The sequence below is a fragment of the Pituophis catenifer genome, unplaced genomic scaffold, assembly GCF_029215685.1.
Source record: "Pituophis catenifer annectens isolate HBS135680 unplaced genomic scaffold, rPitCat1.0.hap2 SCAF_3, whole genome shotgun sequence".
NCBI lineage: Eukaryota > Metazoa > Chordata > Lepidosauria > Squamata > Colubridae > Pituophis > Pituophis catenifer.
Window position 1 is genome coordinate 64,824,145 of NW_027256883.1, and position 21,018 is coordinate 64,845,162.

The window sequence follows — 21,018 nt, forward strand, 5'->3', positions numbered from 1 at the left end:
TATTAAGTTTCACTCTTGAAAATGGGGTATTATTATGTAAATTTTTCTTTTTCTATCTTTTCTTTCTAATTATATGGTATTATATGATATATTTTATAAATCTTGACTATAACATAAATCTGTATCTTCAGTTTTCACCATAACTCTAATCCTTTAATGTTGTAATTTTTTAAATTTTGTTAAAGGTCTTTAAGAGCTTTAGCAATGTCTTTATTGTTTGATATTCTGTTTATATTTTATAATCTTATACAAATAAAATAAAGTCATTGTGAATTGTTTCATTCTGTAATTGTTTTCCATTTGATAATATAACATATTATGATTTTTTCTAGTTATCACCTCATAATATAACAAAATCAATATGAGGTCCCTTTTTTAATATTATAATATACTGTGGCTCAAATTCTGTTTTACCACATAACTTCAGCCATCATTGTCCCCTCTATTTTGCCCTGAAAAGATCATTTCCTTGTCCCATTTTACTTCAAACTCCACTGACGCAAACAATTACAAAACAGATAAGGATCTGGGGTGCTGTACATGACTACAACATAGTTTTCAGTGAAAATATTCATTAAATTATCTGAAGTTTGGAAAATGCATTAAAAATTATTCCTTATTCATTTAATTTCCAAAACTGTTTCATAGGCAATGGACTTACATGACGAGGTTACAAAGTAGGAAGAGAAAAACAATTAAATGGAAGCTTGATACTTGGCAACTAAACACAAAATGTTTCAAATATTCCACCAGCATTAATGTTCTTTATTCTAACCCAGTTTAACATAGACCATAATTCATTCCCTACAGCCATATTTCAGGATAATATTCCAGGTGAAGAGTTTCAAATGATCTATCTGAAATATAATGATTTGCTTTTGTACTTTTAATGAAAGTTTGAACTAAAAAGAAAACGAAGGGTTCACAGCAAGAGCTTTAGAGCCTTAGCAGAGTCTTCGTAAGCACATTTGGTTTAATACTGAAGTGGTTTTTCACCATTTTCTAGAGTAAAGTGTCAAAGGCTTTCCTCAGATACTGTTTCTAGACTGAAATAACGTTGTCCATTTTCGGGTTTTTTTTAAAAAAACAGCATTAGTGTTAGATTGAAGATTTTGATGCAAGAGAGCAACAAAATGTTGTTTATTCAGTATGGGGGTCCACAAAGAACTATGTCACCTTTAGAGTACAATAGAGGTTCTGGCAATGTCTATACTAGAGGTGTGGGTAGGAGAGATGGCATCGGGGGTACACATCTCCTTTGGTGCTAACAATGGACACCAGAAATCCCAAGGATCAACTTTCCCCCTTCTCTCCCAATGTTTTCATTAGTATGGAAAATAATTGGAAAAACATGTCTTCTGTCAATTTACTTATTTATTTTAAGCAATTTATATAGCTGCCCATTTCATTTCTTTTTTTCCCTTTTCTCCACCATAGCGCAAAAAATGGGGTGGAAGTTTCTCTGCATTGATAGTCCCGTGGTAAAGTTAGCTACTCTCTTCGTCTTCACTGTGGGGCTGCTGGCTGCAGCTCTTCTCCAGCAACCCTATGGTGCTGTTGTGAAGCTGTGGGCAACTTCATTAGGGGGCTGCCAACCACTTCTGCAGCATTGCTATAGCAAAGCTGTCCATAGTGAAGCGGGTGCCCATGGTTTCATTACAGGGCTTCTGCAGTAGAACTGTGATCTGGCAGCTTTGCAGGAGAACATTCTATAAGGTATAGGTTTGCCTATCCAGTCATGTCCAACTTTAGAGGGTGATGCTCTTAGCCAATGGAGCCAGCATTGTCTGAAGACATTTTAGTAAGAGCCAAGGTGGCGAAGTGGTTAGAGTGCTGTACTGCAGCTACTTCAGCTGACAGCTAGTTCAGCAGATCAGCGGATCAAATCTCACTAGCTCAAGGTTGACTCAACTTTTCATCCTTCCGAGGTGGGTAAAATGAGGACCCAGATTGTTGGGGGCAATATTCTACTTAGTATACTGTCTTTGTTGTAAGTCGCCCAGAGTCCTCGGAGAGTGGGCAGCATAGAAATACGAAAAATAAATAAATAAATAAATAAATAAATAAATAAATAAATAAATAAATAAATTTTCTGTGGTCATGTGGCTCGCATATCTATACACCAAAGGTGCACAGAATGCTGTTACCTTCCCACCATGGTACCTATTAATCTACTTGCATTTGCATGCTTTCGAACTGCCAGAGAAGCAGGAGCTGGGGCAAAAAACGGGAGCTCAACCCATTGCATAGCACTCGAGCCATTCAGCTGACAATTTCAGCATCTTTAACAATTGAGCCATCATGCTCCCTGAACATTGTACACTTATGGCAACATTCTACAGCAAAGTCATAGAGGTGAACAGCAGTATCAAGGTGTGGAGGGTACTGTAAACCATAATACTTTTTTTTAATACCACAATCAGAAGTCAAGGAGTGGAGGCTAGCCTTTTAGTAGCCAGAGCCAAGTTGAAGATGAGTTTGTGGTTTCATGTCCTTAACCTGAATGGGGCTTCCTCATGCCTTGGTATGCAGTATGTGAGGCTGAGTTCATAATACAAACTACCTGAGGTAGATAACCTCACGGTTTCTTTTCTCTGCTCCTGTCAATGTGTTTCATAGACTGCTAGGGAAAGACAAGGGGAGAGAATCTTTTAACATGTCTTCTGGTTGACCAAAAGATTCTCCTTTGTTTACTTGCTTTTAATGTACCAGAGGAAACAAGTGATTCTTTTCATGTATCCATTAAAAGTCCTGTTCAACTGTTTTGCTTTATTCTCCTTTGTTTTCCCATACCAATATCCAGAACATGGTCAGAACCTGCAAAAGAATGTAGAGTAGGAGTTAGAATGGCTACACTCCTGCACACACAAAAACACATAATACATAGACCAGGGGTGTCAAACTCATGTCGTCATGGCAGCATCACGTGATGTAGTGGGACTTTTTTCCCCTTCGCTAAACCGGGCGTGGGTGTGGCCAGCGCGTGACGCATCTGCACATGACAGCTCTGACATAGACAAACTGCCCATACAGAGATGATTAAATCATCTCTTAAAATTTTCTCCTTCTCATTTTTTTCTTACATATTAATAATAGTCTTTTTCTAAATTTATATTTAAGAAATGTATACACCCTATCAAAGAGAGCAAGTTTTATTGTCCAGATAAAATACTCTTTTCTCAAAACATATCTTAGCAAGTTGTGAAATGATACAATCATTTCAATGATCAAAATGATCAGGATATTTTGTCAAAGTTTTTTTCCCCATCTTGAATCTCAACCTTCATGATCAAGTGTGCTGTATATTATATATCAGTGTTTTCCTTTTTTCATAGTTATTCCTATATTGGCAATATATAAAGTTCATTTCTGATCATTGTGAACACGTTAATGAATCGAGAAAAATCAAGATCAGTTATAATTTGAAATGGTTTCTGTATTTGTGTGGATCTATCATCTATCTATCTATCTATCTATCTATCTATCTATCTATCTATCTATCTATCTATCTATCTATTATCTGCCTGATCTGCCAGTTGTGTCCCTTTCTGGATCGGGACTCCTTACGCACGGTCACTCATGCCCTCGTTACTTCCCGCCTGGACTACTGTAATGCTCTCTACATGGGCCTCCCCTTGAGGAGCACCCAGAGGCTCCAACTGGTCCAGAATGCTGCCGCGTGGGTGGTTATGGGAGCAACGTGGCATTCCCATGTAACACCTCTCCTGCGCGAGCTGCACTGGCTCCTGGTGGTCTTCCGGGTGCGCTTCAAGGTTTTGGTTACCACCTTTAGAGCGCTCCATGGCTTAGGACCTGGGTACTTACGAGACCGCCTTCTGCCACCAGTAGCCTCTCACCGGCCAGTACGCTCCCATAGAGAGGGGCTCCTCAGGGTGCCATCGGCCAAACAGTGTCGACTGGCGGCCCCCAGGGGGAGAGCCTCCTCTGGGGGAGCACCTGCCATTTGGAACGAGCTCCCCCCGGAGATACGGAGGATCCCGGATTTACGCACTTTCTGCCATGCCCTCAAGACCTTTTTATTTCAACAGGCTGGCCTGGCCTAACTTCCTCTTAATTGTTAATTTTAAATTTGTTTTAAAACAATAGGGGTGTTTTAATCTGTATGGGCCAAATTATTTAATGTGTTTTTATATGGTTTTTTAAATTTTGTATTATGTGTATTTTATTTTTTCGCTGTTCACCGCCCTCAGTCCTCCGGGAGTAGGGCGGTATATAAATCCAAAAATAAAATAAAAAATAAAATAAAATAAAATAAAGTAAAATAAAATAAAATATCTATCTGTCTGTCTGTCTGTCTGTCTGTCTGTCTGTCTGTCTATCTATCTCTCTATCTATCCTCTTGTAACCAACTCAATCAGGCGCCCATAAACTTTTACTAAAATGAATAGGGTAATAGGAGTGATTTGATGTTTATAATTATGAACTTTAATCTGAGCTAGATTGATCAGCAAAGAGAAAACAAAATCTACTACATTTATGCAAGTTTGTCATCAAGGTGTATATAAAAATGGAGTCTTCAGGTGACAAAAATCAAAATTCCCATCACGTATTTGACAAAGCACAGTTGCAGAGATGGTTTCTGCTATGACCAACAGGAAGACTTCATTGAAAGGTATGTCTTATTTATTATTCTTTTCTATGTTTTTTCTGAATAAGAGCAATTTTGAAAACAAGTAACAACACATTTTTGACTGATAAAAATTAAGCATTTCACAATCAGCTATGCAAGCTAAACTTAAGAACTTGTGGAAATCCTATGAAATGAATGGTAAATCCACAAGACCACATTATGTCCTTAAGGAATGGATTATATCCATAGTTTAGCATTATTCTATACCAGTGGTTCTCAACCTTCCTAATGTCACGACCCTTTAATACAGTTCCTCATGTTGTGGTGACCCCCAACCAGGGGTGGCTTCTAAATTTTTTTACTACCGGTTCTGTGGGCATGGCTTATTTTGTGGGCATGGCTTGGAGGTCATGTGACTGGGTGGGCATGGCTAGCTGGTCATGTGACCAGGTGGCCATGGCTATGTGTATAGGGACTACTCAGAGAGTTGAAAAAAGTCATTTCTGACAGGTCCTCGCACTTTTGACTGGTCCTCACACTTAGGACCATCCTCACATTTATGTCTGTGCAGCATTCTTAACAACCATGTCACTCATTTCACAACTGCTTCTCTTCAATATGGTATAAGATAGGGCAAAAAACGTAAAATGTGAGGACAGTCGTAAATTCGAGGACTGGTCAAAAGTGCGAGGACCAGTCAAAAATAACTTTTTCAGCCCTCTGAGTAGTCCATGTGCACAAAAGGACTACCCAGAGGGCTGAAAAATGTGATTTCTGACAGGCCCTCGCACTTTTGACCGGTCTTCGGACTTATGACTGGTCATCATTTATGCCCATTGTACCATTCTTAACATTTCACAATTGCTTCTCTTCACCATGGTGACAAGATAGGACAAAAACGTAAATTGTGAGGACAGTCGTAAGTTCGAGGACTGGTCAAAAGTGCGAGGACCAGTCAAAAATAACTTTTTCAGCCCTCTGAGTAGTCCATATGCATAAAAGGATACAGCAATAGAGAGGGATGAAGGAAGGGAAGGGAAATTAGAGTAGGAGTGAGGGTAAGAGAGGGAGGAAGAGAGGAGGAGAAGGAGAAAGGAAGAGGAAGTAGGGAGGAGAAGAAGGGGAGGAAGAGAAAGTAAGAAGGAAAGAAAAGACAGAGCTGGTAGATTTGAGGAGAAAGATTGCTGTACAATAAAAAAGATGAAAGGGAAGAAAGCTGGTTCACAAATTTAAACAGTTGTAGGAGGTTAGCACCCACCCCTTTCCTAGAAGAATGAAATATTTTGGGAAATATTAAAAAGGCAGAATATTATATTTCCCTGGATGAGAAATGGAGAAGCATATTTTACAGACAAAGCAGCTTCCACCTTCCTGCCCCCCACCCTTTGTTAATGGGCCAGAGGCAGAAAGTCAATCCTTTGTCAAAGGACATTTACAACACAATAGCAACAGAAACTAACACAATGGGCCCCATCTAGCAACCGAAACTCACCACACGTGACCTGGGAAGCATGTGATCTGGGAAGCAAATGTGACCATCAGCCAGCAAGGCTAGCTAAGACCCCCACCCCCTGGGAATCTGACAACCAATCAGGATACTCTTTCAGGGCCCCAAGAAATGCAAACCCAGAGAGAGCATAAAAACCCGAGGATTTACTGTATCTGCCCCTTTTCTGTTCAGGAACTCAAGCCATGTGATCCTGTCCACCATTAAACCATCTTTCCAAGCAGTCTCCATGTTTCCAGTGTCTTTTTCCCCACTTGGAGCAGAACCCAGAAGGATATTTCTTCCAACACAGTGTTTAGTCATTTCAATTAAATTTACAATTTCTATATTTCCTTTTTACCATATTTATTCCTCATCTATTTTTTAAAAAAACCAATATTACCCTTCATTCTCATCTCTAATCTTAACAAATTCAATTTTTCCCTTCTATTCTATATTATACCCCTTCGCATTGTCATCTATTTTTATATCCATCCTCACATTGGTTAATTATGTAATTATGTAATACAGTTGTTTAATACAAATTCAACAATTTAATATAAATCAATTAGTTATATAACTATCTTTTTTTGTATATTAATCAATATGAACATGAATATTCCAATTATTTCCATGCAATCCAATTTCTTACAAATCAATTAATTATATTTACCAATAATAATAAACCAAATAATTTCCCCCATATATTCCTCCAAACCACAACTTAACCATTTCTGCTTATACAATATACAATTAATAGTATCTCAATTATTACAATTCCCTAGTTAAATAGAACTTTTTTTCTTTTGTGTTTTAAAATCTTGAACCTCTTCTTTTGCTCTAAATTTCCCATTGTTTGCAGTTTTGCACCTACCTTTTTTGGTGAGGAAAAAGAAAAGAAATCTGCCTGCCTCATTTTGTCATGTTGCAGCAAGGACCCTCTTTACTTTCAATTTCACTTTTCAGCATAGCTAGGGGGAAAAAAATTTGCTCCAGGAATTTACCTCTTTGAAGCCCTGCGGCAAGAATTTAGTTTTTTTCCCTCTAGCCATCAGCTGGGACTCCGGAGGTAGCAATAGATTGGGAGTGGGTGGGGTAAGCGAACGGCGACCGGGCGATCCAACAGAGGCAGAGGGTGAGGGTGAGTGAAGGCGTGGGGGGGAGGCAAGAGAGGGCTTTGGTGACCCCTGTGAAATGGCCGTTTGACCCCCAAAGGGGTCGCGACCCCCAGGTTGAGAACCGCTGTTCTATACTAAAGAGAGTATCAGACGTTGTCAGTGCTTTCAATTTATTTAAAAATAAAATTGTTAACAGTGCTGCTTTTCTGGACCACTCTAGCCAAAATAAAGTGCAAACCTATGAATGATCAATCAGACATTAATCTAATTAAAAGCTAATGGAGCACCTACATGGAATATTGTATATAAGATTATGCTCAACCTGCCTCATATGATAACATGCTTTCCTCAGGCTACCAAAATATTAAAGACTTGTGTATGTTAGTATCATATATTATAGTGTATTCAATGTAATTTGCTCCATGTAGGTGTCCATAGAATTAAAACCTGAAAATATTGCAATTTGCAGTGAGATTGATGGGCTCAAGTTACAGTGACAAGGAGTGCACTATTGGAAGACAATCAAAAATCAGGTTAGAGGAATATTGTCAAGGAGAAAATCTATTTATGATACCAACTCCATGGCACAAAAAATATCAATCAATCTTTATAGAATTTAATTATGTTTGGCAATAGCTCCTTTCCGTTCTTTGCATTTTAAAAGAGAATGGGCGTTGACTTACCTGAATGCTTCATTTGGTTGCTCTGTGTCCAGTGGTCAGGAACAGGTTACTCTCACTGCAATCTACTTAATTGAGTCTGCTAAACTGAGAAGCTCCGCCCCTCTGCCTTGCTTCCCAGCTTTCAGATGAAATACGATACAGCAGACAGACACATAGAACTGCAATAAAAAGAAAAGCAACCGACAAGTGGGCCGTACCGACGAGGGTCGAAAAACAGGGAGGGGCTGACCACTGGACCCAGAGCAACCAGATGAAGCGTTCAGGTAAGTCAATGCCCAATCTCGTTGCTTCTGGGTCCAGTGGTCAGGAACGGGACATGCCAAAGCATAGGCCTTATAGGGAGGGACCCGCCCGAGGAGTGGAAGCCTGTTCCCTGAGTACTTGTTGCAACACCCTGCGGCCAAAGGCCACGTCGGCGGAGGCAAACCGATCCAGGCGGTAATGTCTAATGAATGGAGTAGGGGAAGCCCAGGCGGCTGCCCGACAGACCTCCTCTAGTGAAGCCTGGGTGGCCCAAGCCACCAAGGTGGCCGCACTCCGAGTGGAGTGGGCCGTAATGCAACGAGGGACAGGGAGGGACTGAGCCTCCTATGCCTTGGCGATGGTAGCCCTGATCCATTGACCCAGGGTGGACGAGGAGACATTTCTGCCCAGGGAGGAAGTTGGAAGGAAACCAGGAGGGATTCCAATTGTCTAAAGGGAGATGTCCTCTTAAGATAAATGCGGAGGGCATGCCTGACATCTAGTGTGTGCCACGCCCGTTCCAGGGGATAGGACGGATTGGGACAGAAATCCAGAAGGATGATCTCCAGGGATCGGTGGAAAGGGGAGTTGACCTTAGGGAGAAAGGTAGGGTCCAACCTGAGTACTACTCTGTCCGTGTGGAAGATACACAGGTCAGCCCGAGTAGAAAGTGCCACTAATTCTGATACCCGCCTGGCCAAAGTGACGGCCAGCAGGAATGACACTTTATAGGATAGAAAACGCAACCCCACCTCCCGAAGGGGCTCAAATGGAGCTTTCGTGAGTGCTTCAAGTACCTTGGGCAGATCCCATGTAGGGTACTGATGAATGGGTGCCAGGCGGATGTTAGATGCCCCCTTAAGAAACTGCCTAATGAGGGGGCGATTGGAGAGAGATCCCCTGGACCCACAACAAAGAATAGACGAAAGGGCAGCTACTTGCCTACGGAGCGTGTTTGGAGCCAAACCCGCATCCAATCGTTCTTGGAGGTACACCAGAACCTGTTCCGTGGAGGCTGCCATGGAGACAATGGACTTGCGCTGGCACCAGTAAGAAAAGGTACGCCATGTGGAGTCATAAATGTGAGTCGTCGAAGGACGACGAGCTGCCTGGAGACCCTTGACACAGTACCAGCTTGTCTGGAGGAAGATGCCATGGATGGCGAATGGAAAGAGCCCTCAGGTCCGCAAACCAAGGTCAACGAGGCCAATGGGGTGCAATCAGTAGCAGATCCGCCTTCTCTTGTAGCCTCTTCCGAACAACTTTGGCTATGAGGGGCAGAGGTGGGAAGGCGTACAGAAGTCCGGGAGGCCAGTCGCTGTGCAGAGCGTCCACGCCTTCCGCCTCTGGATCCGGGAACCGGGAGAAGAATCTCCGAGTCTGACGATTGTGTCGAGTGGCAAAGAGGTCCACGACTGGAATTCTGAAGAGAGACGTGATCTCTGTGAACATGTCCTGGTCCAGGGACCATTCCCCTGGATCCACTGTGGCCCGACTGAGCCAGTCCGCTTGGGAATTCGCTATCCCCGAAATATGTGAGGGCCGAAGGGACCTCAGATGAGTCTCCGCCCATGCTCCCAGTCTCTCAGCCTCCTCCATGAGGGGCTGGGACCGAGTCCCCCCAGGCGGTTTACATGGGCTTTGGCTGCCACATTGTCGGTCCTGACCAGAATGTGCTTGTCCTGGACCTTGTGGGCAAAGACCCGTAGGGTCAGATGGATGGCCCGGAGCTATAACCAATTTATGTTGTGTTCCAGGTCGGACCTGGTCCAACGGCCCTGAGCCATGGATCAACCCTGCTTTCAGAAGGGACAGGATTGGGAGGGGCCTCAGATTGCTCCCCAAACAATGTGATATGAACTGTAGTTTGTCCCTCTACTAAGGGTGGGACCCCATCCAGGGATAAGGCAGGGGTGGTGGTTGCCTGAGGCAAAGGAGAAGCATCCCTGGGATGAGGGGATGCAGCATGCAGAACAGTAGGAGGACCTGGAGTGACCTTTTCCTGTACAGAAGCAGCCTTGGTGGCTTTTTATACGGCCTTCTCTATGGCTTTATGGAGTTTAAGTTCCTCTTTAGCTAAGGCAGATGATGACTGAGAGGCCTTAGCGGAGCTGGTAGAGTGGTGAGACTTCCTGCTCCTGTTTGCGGGGACAGAAGATGATCCCTGGGACTCTTCACCCTGAAGGTGTTGTTTAGTGGCCCTGGAGGAACACTGAGAAGCCATCATGGAGCTAGGAACAAAGGGCAGCCATTAGAATATACCTCGAAGGTGTAATATAAACTGGAACTGCCAACTTCCAGATAAAATTGCCACCCTATAGCAGGAGTAAGCTCCGCATAAAAATCCCGTGCCTCAAGGGCAATGGCTGCCATCAAGAGTAAGGAGCTGTAGAACTCCGAAACTAGGCCTCTACCAGCCATGCGGTCAATTCAAAATGGCCACCAGAAGAATTGCAAATGGCGTCCAGCAAGGAACCCAAACAACCCCCCTGCAAGTACCTTTAGATGAGGTGATATTGCCAGAAAGGGAGAAGACCAGCCGAACTGGCCCACCCAAGGAGTCCAAAAACGCTCCCGAAGCCTTCCACGCCGTTAGAAGCCGCCCGCAAAGTCGCGGCTGTAAATGGAGCCTCTGGCGCCGCTGACTTCACAAGGGCGCCCTTGCACACACCAGCGATGAAATTCTCCTTTTCAGGGAGAGGCTCTCGCAATTCAAGCGGAAGGCTGTAAGGACTCCTTTAGGGGCACCCTGAAAGGTCTCCCCTCATGCTAATTTAACAGTGGTTTCAAGGGTTAGCCCTTTGCGCTGCTCAGAGGGCCAGGCTCAACCAGCTAGGAACCTCCAGCCCCCAACCAAACCAAAAAATGGCCTTCAGCGGTTTCGGGTACAAAGCCCTTCTTGCTGGAATGCTCACCAAGCTGATCTGGGAGGCTGTGTGAGGAAGAAATCTCCAAATCTTTTCCTTTTGCAGGAGCTCAGCTCAAACGTGTCTTTCTCAATCGGATTGAGTCAGAAAGCTGGGAAGCAAGGCAGAGGGGCAGAGCTTCTCAGTTTAGCAGACTCAATCAAGTAGATTGTAGTGAGAGTAACCCGTTCCTGACCACTGGACCCAGAAGCAACGAGATTTGGAAACTTAGAGGTTCAACTAGCTCCAATAAAGATGCTACACCATTGCTGCAGTTTGGATATAACTAAACTTTGGACTCACTACTCCTACAAAAGGTTTTCCAAAGCAAGGTCCAGGACCAGTTTCACACAATAAGACACAATGCTGGGTATTGAAAAAAACATGTTAGAATGCAAGTCAATGTATAAAGTACTGAATTCAGAACAGGGAAAATTACCATGTATTCGTCTACTGGGTATGGGGCTGCATAGTGTAAGACTGAAATCTTTTTGATTCCTTATGTATGATTTATCTAATGGGAAGTGCAAAAGTCTGACTCCTGGGATTTCCTGTATGTTCAGGATCTACTGCGCCACTAGACTGTAATTTTTCCCAAGAAATCAAATTTAATTTCTGCCAACATAAACTTCATTTATTTGGTACATGCTCTTAGCACAGTCATTTGCTTTTGTAAAAACAAAACAGGGCATAGGGCATTGTCTAATCAATGTACTGATTTATCAGTAATTAATTTTACAGATTTTATATCAGACATGATCTCAAGAGGTCTTTGGCTCTCCAGATATTCAGCACCAACTCTCTGTAAAAGTTATTCACGCCAAAGACCTTAAACAGCACAGCTGCTGAAAATTTGCAGGCAGCACCCCAAGACAATCAAAAATCTAGATTGTGACCTATTTACCTTCCCTCAAATTTAATTTTAAAACCATATGTTTGTCAAGAAGGAAGTCACTCTTGGAAACAGCTATAAAGGAAAGGGGTTTAACTACACTTCCACTCTTTTACACTTATTGTTGCTATGATTATTGTTATTACATAGTTTATGTAATAGTATAGGATATAGTTTATATCCTATCTCTGCTAAGGTGAAAAGGCTGAATTCCTCACATATGGTTATTTAACAAATCAAGCATTAAAGTAAGAGGTCATGGAATACCAAATAGAGTGTTTTCTTTTCTTGATTTATTTCATCTTATGGGTATCTGCCTTTTTCTTTTTGTCTTCAAGGCCTGTTTCTAGCCACCATGCTGCTGGCTAATATGTTCCTTTCAAGGAAGTGTGTAACATCTTCACCCATTTGCCCTAATGGGTCCGACAATTGCCAGGTTTCTCTTGGGGACCTTTTTGACCGGGCTGTTAAACTATCTCATTATATCCACTCTCTGTCTACTGAAATATTCAATGAATTTGTAAGTATTTTGGCATAAGGAAAAAACTAATTCTGTAGCAGAGGCTAAACCATGTGTTCCTAAACAACAACTCCAAGCATCCCTTGTAAACTATAATCATTTCTGCACTTGCCAGGAATTGTAGATCAGTAACATCTGAACGTCCTCAGGTTGGCCACCAGTATTTTGTGAAGGGCATTTTTATTTTTTTAATCATAGTTTTCTTATTTCTTCAAGTTCAGTTTCACAATGGGTAAAATATAAAGCATTGGCTCAGTGTTTTATTAACTATATGGAAATGTAATTTCATAAGGTCGCCTTTATTATTGCTAGGTTGTACCAGGCAAATGTTATTGCTTATTGAAATTAAAAGATTCTTAAACTACAGGTAGTCCTCAACTTACAGCCATTTGTTTAATGACAGTTTGAAGTTATAACGGCATTGAAAAAAAAATAACTTATGACTGTTTTTCACACTCACGACTGTTGCAGCATCCCCCATGATCAAAATTCAGATGCTTGGCAACCAATCCATATTTATGACGGTTGCAGTGTCCTGGGATCATGTGATCACCTTTTGAGACCTTCTCACAAACAAAATTAATAGGGAAGCCAGATTCACTTAAGAACAGTGTTACTAACTTAACAACTGCAGTGATTCACCTAACAACTGTGACAGAAAAGGTCCATGGTGGCGCAGTGGTCAGAAGGCAGTATTGTAGGGCTAACTCACTGCTTACTCCAAGGTTTTGATTCTCACCAGTTCAAAGTTGACTCAGCCTTCCATCCTTCTGAGATCAGTAAAATGAGGATCTGGATTGTTGGGGGCAAAATGCTGACTCTAAACCACTTAGAGAGGGCTGGAAAGCACTGTGTAAATCTAAGTGCTATTACTATTGCTAAAATGGAGCAAAATTCACTTAACAACTGTCTCGCTTAGCAACAGAAATGTTGGGCTCAATTGTGGTTGTAAGTGGAAGACTACCTGTATTTGTGGAAAAGTTATCAAAGCCCCATAATAAAGTAAGCTTTACACAAGCTTTTGAGTCAGTGGTGAAATCCACATTTTTTTACTACTGGTTCTGTGGGCGTGGCTTGGTGGGCGTGGTGTGGTAGGCATAGCTTGGTGGGCATGGCAAGGGAAGGATACTGAAAAATCCCCATTCCCATCCCACTCTGGGGCCAGCCAGAGGTGGTATTTGCCGGTTCTCCGAACTACTTAAAATTTCTGCTACCGGTTCTCCAAACTGCTCATAATTTCCGCTACCAGAATCTTCAGAACCTGTCAGAACCTGCTGGATTTCACCCCTGTTTTGAGTGGATTTCTAGATTGGAAACCAACAAGATATCATGTTTCATATCTTCAAATTGAAGATATAAGAAACAGAGTTTTCAGAGTCTGTGCTAATACACTTTTCCTCAGTGAAACAAGCTCACCTCTATTCCTTTTAAAGTTAGATGTCTTATTATTTCTTAAGGCGCAAGTCTAGGAAATGGGATTGGGCAGATAGCTAAAGTCTCATTAATAGATCCATTGTAGCGAAAGCTTCATCTACCCTGGGGAACTGAACCTCAACAAAGGATGTGGAAGAAAGAAAACATTGTCTTCTGTATACAGAAGTCATTTAAAGTAACAAAATGAAAACGTGCAAGACTAAGTAACAAATGTCCAAGTGAAAGATTTGCTCAGAGAAAAGTAACTAAATGCATGCAAAAAGGCTATTTTGGAGTAGGACAGAAAATATACTCTCTGAGGAAATGTGGGAGGTGGGCCACTTTATACCATAAAGAAGCTTTTGTTAATATGGGAAAACGGTGCTTAAAACTGGTTTCCTTTCACAGTATACATAGAGGCAGATCACCTTTGACTAAGCCATGCAGTAAGGTTGGGAGACAAAATTAATGCCCTCCATAACTCTAGGATACATTTTACAAGGCAACCAATGAATAAACCAAAAAACAGTCTATCCCCCCCCCCCCCCAAATCCTGGTTATGTACTTCACTAAATGTCATATTTGTTTACTGTCAGGATGAACGCTATGCTCAGGGCCGGGGTTTCATTGCAAGGGCCGTTAACAGCTGCCATACTTCTTCCCTAACCACTCCTGAAGATAAAGAACAAGCTCAGCAGATACATGTAAGTTGTCTTGGTTTGTTGACAGATGCGAGCAAGTTCACCAGAAATCTGATGAAATCCTTTCAAAAGCATACAGTTACCATAGATGGAGTTATAAAAGGGCAGCTCTCCATTGCTCCACCTCTGTAAGTGGTAGGGGTCAGCAAAGCACAAAACACAGAAGCATGCTCTGACCTACATGAACGAAAAAAGAAAGACAATACGTTCACAATACAAAACAAGTTCGGTCTTTCACAAGCTGGAAAAATCCAGGGAAGGTTGATGAAAGCACATCTCTTTTATCTGTCCTAAGGAGAGATGGGGAGATGGTATTTTTGTATGAAGAAAACAGTAGACTATAGATGAAATAGTCCCTAGCAGGAGAAAAAAAAATGCATCTGCCAAAAATGGAAAAAATAATTCTAAAAGGTCAGGGGCTAGAACTCTATTGCAATGATCTCTTGATCACACGCAAGTTTCCCCAATGTTCCAGTTTCGGAAATAAAACACACCTTACTGAATAATCACATTTTAAAGAAAGTTTCTCCTCTATGCACTTGATGAGGAAATCTTTGGAATGCTAAGGTATCGCTCGAGAGCCCATTCCTATTGATTCAATTTCAAATGCCATTCATCCATTGAATAATCTCCCTTTTCAGAAAGCAAAACATGTGCCACAAATATTTGAGATATGTATGTGTCTGGCATTTATCTGTGTTTGCACGGGGTACTTGGGATGTTTGAGCCTTTCAATATAGTAGCACAATAGCAATTCTCCCAAGAGAACAGGAGGAAATTTATGCCACAGAATAGATGCATTTTGGGGGGATGTAGGTAAGGAAAGTGAAAAGTGATCGTGTCAACACTGGAGAGGTCTCAAGGACAGGCACAATGACTAGGAGGATCCCCGGAAAGCCAAGAGCCCTTTGATCTTTCAGCTCACCTCAAGCAGTGGCAAAGTTTCAAAAGAAAAAAAATCTTCCCAGAAGCAAAACACTTGAAATCAGCCTTGTGTCTGGGCATGTTTGCAGGATTTGATGTAGACACAATAAATGCTTCAGGATGAGATATTAAGTGGCCTACCACAGATCACATCTTCCATTATATCTTCAAATATTTTCTAGATCTCTTATTTCTAAAAATGTATCATTAATGCTCAGGCTAATCTCTGGATTAAAAGGCATTTATGCAACAAAGATGAATGGAGTGATTTCTACTGGCAGGACAGATAATTTACTGAGAGTCTGATATTTAGGGCATTCTCTTATCTAGTTACATTTAAAAGAAAAACACCTCGCAATTGCACTACAGCCTGTAGTTTAGCTATATCTGATAAATGGATAAAATTGTACTAAGGACATTTTAAGGTAAGCTTGATTAAAAATTGTTCCATATCTGCTGTGTAGATTTTGCACACTAACTGTACAATTTTGTTGCCAATGAACAGCACGAGGACCTATTAAATCTAGTTTTGAGTGTACTCCGTTCCTGGAATGACCCTTTATTGCACCTGGTCTCTGAAGTTGAACAAATCAAGGAAGCTCCTGATACCATTCTCTGGAAGGCCATGGAGATTGAGGAGCAAAATAAACGACTTCTTGAGGGGATGGAGAGAATAGTTGGACGGGTGAGTCAAAAAAATAATAATCATCCTCTGAAGTCCTTCCAGCTTCATAACACTATTCAAAATGTATAAAATGAGACAGATTTTTTTGTTGTTTGTTTGGATTAAAATGCTTCAAAGAAAGAAAGTAAGAAGTTAAAAGTGTCAGCAAAACATTTCAAATCTGGAGATCTGTTTGGCATGTATAAGTAGCAGCAAAATATCTTGTTCTTTACTAATAAAAAAGTTACAAAGTGCCAAACAAGCATAAAGCTGATCTTGTAATTTTTTCTTAACACTAAAAAAAGGACATGACCCAACCTAGACTGAGAATCAGCAAACAGCATAGGAGAACTTTTAACTTGCTCCTACCTTATATTTTATAAAATTAACATTGTTCTCCTGCACATGAAAGTGCTGAAAAAACAATAGCTTTCATTGATATCATTTTTTTCTTTTTAACACTTCCTTGCAGAGAGGGAATTTAATCTTCCTCTTGCCTTCTACACAGGCTGAGACTACAAAAAAAGCCTAGTTCACAAACACCTCAAAATCAGCTGCACATTACAAACTTAATATGTCATATAGTTCGTTTGAAAGCAGTCAATAACATTTTTAAACATATGTAGGTATGTGCCTTAGAAAAGTAACAGAACGAGCAAGTCTGTGCCATGAAGGAAGGCAATAAATAAATGTTGTTGCATATCTAGTACATACTTTGTACATTAAAAGTGTTAAGCTTATGTTCTTTCTTTCCACACTTGTCTGAACCAAGAATGTTTCCGAATTCCCCTTATTAATTTATTATCTTAATTTCTAATGTGTCATATTCAAAATCTACTGTGAAAATGAAGGACAGTAATTGAAAGCAAAGACATCAAAATAGGTACCAGTATTTCTAAGCAATTTTAAGGTGCATGCATGCCATCATTTTCTTTTCATATTTGCCTTTTCTTTCAGCAGTTGAAATAGTTACTGTTTACAGAAAGATACCTAGGCAGCGTTTTCTATGTAAAATTTAAATACGCCTAAAAAAGCAGCTATCCATTCTGAGAAAGGGCACTAAAATCCATTCTAAGCAAGGGTACTAAACCTTTTTCATAACCATATTGTTGTATTTGCTGTTTTCCTGATCTACCAGGAGTAGGCTAATATGACTGCCTTCCATCCGCAAATTAGTGCAAGTCATGCTTACAATACTTAATCTGAAAATGCCTGCATGCTCAAGCATTTCAGATTATCATTACTGGCCAATGTTTCACTAGCACATGAGTCCTAGATTACTAATACCTAGATGGGATCCTGACAAGCCCTACTGTTTTCTGGAGTTAGGTACACAACGTCAGGTAGAATGCTTCTCTTTTTCCATCTTAAAATATTCATCCTATAATCCCTCCAATTGTAGATTTAAAGTTTTCATCCTTTAGACTGGTGGTGATCTTTTTAGGTTGCCTCTGTTGAACTGCCAAATGATAAAAGTTGGATATACCATAGTATCTACAGCAAACTTTCCCAATCTAATGGTCAACACTGTCTGAACATTGTGCATGTTGGTACAAGATATTTTGAATTGAATTGAATACTTTACTTGGCCAAGTGTGATTAGACAGACAAAGAATTTGTCTCTAGTACAAAAACACTCAGTGTATATGCAAAGCAACAGAATAATAACAATAATAACAACAACGATGATGATGATGATGGTATCAAGGGAGACTAAAGAAGATAATAAAAGGTATAAATAATATGACAGCCACATTACATGGGTTAAAAGATATTAGGCAGCATTGAGAAAATTTAGTATTCAACAGTGAACTTTTTACTTATATTTCACCAAAAGAAACAATCTTTCGTAATAGAAGTTCATGACAAGATACATATATACAAGATAATTAGAATGCCCTTTGCAAGTTAGAGCTGCAAAGTAAACAAGTAAGACTTATATGCTTGACTATTTTCACCAATCAAAGGCTTTTATTATAGTGAAATCAAATACAATATCTCCCCTCCAACCCCAATACAGATACAGATACTATCTGTATCTATAGCTCCATATCTATATCTATATCTTGTTTATCCATTCATTCAGCAATCATTCAAAATTACAACCGCTTTGAAAAAGGAGGCTTAAAAATGATTCTCGGAGTTCTGACTGTCACAGCACTCCCACTGTCATGAGGTCATGATCTGTGTGCTCGGCAACTGGTTTGTGCTTATGATGGCTGCAGTATCCTCCAATCGCCACTTGCTATCTTTCTTGCCAGCTTGCCTCAAGCAAGAGTCAATGGGGAAGCTGGTAGGAAAGATCACAATCACTCTGGTAAATGGTTCGCACCATTCCCCACTTGGCAGCTGGTGCCCCTGGCCCCGCTGCATTTGTGCCACACCTTGTTAGTCATTCATGCACCCTCTATACCCAGCTGCAGGCATCCCCAATCCTGCCACACTCGCATTGCACATTGCACTTTACCTGCCTGCCTGACTGTGAGCCATTTAGGGCTTGTTTAACAACCCACACCACTGCTAAGCGGTGCAGTCATGTGACATCACCCTTTACATGACTAATCACTTAGCAATGGATCTGGTCCCAGTTATTGTCATTAACTGAGGACTATGTACAGTATATGTATCAGTGGTGGGTTTCAAATTTTTTTACTACCGTTCTGTGGGTTGGCTTGGTGGGCGTGGCATGGCCTGGTGGGCATGGCATGGCTTGGTAGGCGTGGCTTGGTGGGCATGGCAGGGGAAGGATACTGTAAAATCTCCATTCTCTCCCCAATCCAGGGGAAGGTTACTGCAAAATCCCCATTTTCTCCCGATCAGCTGGGACTTGGGAGGCAGAGAATAGATGGGGGCGGGGCGAATCAGAATTTTTACTACCGGTTCTCTGAACTACTAAAAATTTCTGCTACCGGTTCTCCAGAACTGGTCAGAACTTGCTGAAACCCGCCTCTGATATGTATATGTAATCTACTAATAGTATCTGTTCAAAGATGGGGATATTTTAGGAGCAAAACGATTATCTTAAACCTAGAACAAGTTTAAAGCATACATTTTATCTAATAAAAAGGAACACCAACACATTTTAGCTCTTAGGAATCCCTCTATTTCCCTGGCCCCACCCATTTTGGGAGTGTAGCTCTGCATCTATCTTCCTAACTGGATTTGTATGGAAGGTGTGTGTCTCTGCTTTAAAAAATGACTAAAATTTATTTAGCAATTGTGAAATCATCAAAGTTTATTTTGATTTTGCACTTTCCTTAGGTTCACCCAGGTGACTTAGGCAATGAAGTCTATTCTAGATGGACTGGTCTCCCTTCCCTCCAACTGGCTGACGAAAATTCCCGCCTCTTCGCCTTCTACAATCTGTTGCACTGTTTGCGTCGGGACTCCCACAAAATTGACAACTATCTGAAACTCCTGAAGTGTCGCCTCATTTATGACAGCAACTGTTGAACCGCTGTGCTATTGCTTTATTAAAATGATAGCACCGTATCTTTTTAAAACACTCTGCTTTTAGCCTCACTGCTTTTATGTATACTTTATAGAAAATCTCAGCTTGCAGAAAACGATTTAGAGGCTCATTATGTTCACTTCTTTCTGGTTAACAGTTTCTGGTTAAACTGTTAGATAAACCGTTATTTTTTTCTGTTGAGAGCACTTTCATTTAGATTGCAGCAATATTCAAATCAAGCAATAAAACATTGAAAATGCATGGAAGTGAAAATGTATTTCTTGAAAGTTGGGATTGGGTGTAAAACAAGGGGCCATATATCTAAGTGGACCCAGAGCTACATGCAACTTCCAAATGCTTTTGATACTTTTCTTCAAACCTCTCCAAAATTGCTACCAAAATTATAGTTTTGAATGTGATAAAAAGGGGGAAAGATTAAATACATTAATTTACTTTACAGATAGTCCTCAGTTTACAACCACAATTGGGACTGGAATGTCTATGGCTAAGTGATGTGGACATTAAATGAATCATGCTAATTTTACAGACTTTTTTTGCCACTGTCATTAAGTGAATCATATGGTTAAATGAATCTGGATTCTCTCATTAACTGTGCTTGTCAGAAGGTTCCTGGGAAGGTCACGAATGGTGATCACATGATCCCAGAATGCTGCAACCATTATAAATACATGCAGTTAGCCGAGTGCCCGGTCAGTCATATGACCACAGGGATATTATGATGGTAATAAGCCCAAGGACTGGTCTTAAATCACTTTTTTCAGTGCCATTGTAACTTTGAACAGTCACCAAATGAACTGATATAAGTCAAGGACTACCTGTACCTAAATCAGACAGACAGATTTTGAGATCTGGGGGCAGTTATTAGTGATGTTCATAATTTTATGGATCTATATTGCACTCTTGCTGTCCTATCAAAGATGTTGATGAAGGACAAGAAATGTGCAATAGGTTTATTGCACAGTTCAGACTTTTATCAATAAGATTTTTAAATACAATAAGACCATGCCATCCTATTCTATCTCCAAAGCATAGCTGTGCCTTTTACTCGCAAAAAGCAGTGATGTCCAACCTTTCTGGCTTGGCGGACCGGCGGAAGCACCGGTGGCAGCGGGCGAGAAGGGATGCTTTTGTGCATGCACGCACCGCTTTCACAAATGCAGCTTCGCACACACATGCTTGAGCACCACTTCCACGGCCTGGTTCTGAATGGGCTGCGGCACAACACCGGGCCACAGCCCATGGGCTGGGGACCCCAGCCATAAAGCAATCAAAGCAATCTTGTGTGTGCCAGAAAGAGTTTCTACACAGAACTTTAAAAGATACATAAACTCTAAAGTTTCTTATATTAAGCTCTAAAGAACTTTTCACCAACGTTTTGATTTCCAAATTCTGTGAAAACTGATTT

General features: G+C 41.0%; 1 protein-coding gene across 1 annotated transcript; it reads left to right on the forward strand.

The window, feature by feature from the left end:
* The first annotated feature begins 4,593 nt into the window (after nucleotides 1–4,593).
* PRL (prolactin) lies at nucleotides 4,594–19,594 on the forward strand. The gene is made up of 5 exons (XM_070942473.1): nucleotides 4,594–4,633; nucleotides 12,258–12,439; nucleotides 14,449–14,556; nucleotides 15,983–16,162; nucleotides 19,403–19,594. Exons 1-5 carry the CDS (start codon nucleotides 4,594–4,596, stop codon nucleotides 19,592–19,594), a joined length of 702 nt encoding a protein of 233 aa, XP_070798574.1.
* Nucleotides 19,595–21,018: the final 1,424 nt, after the last annotated feature.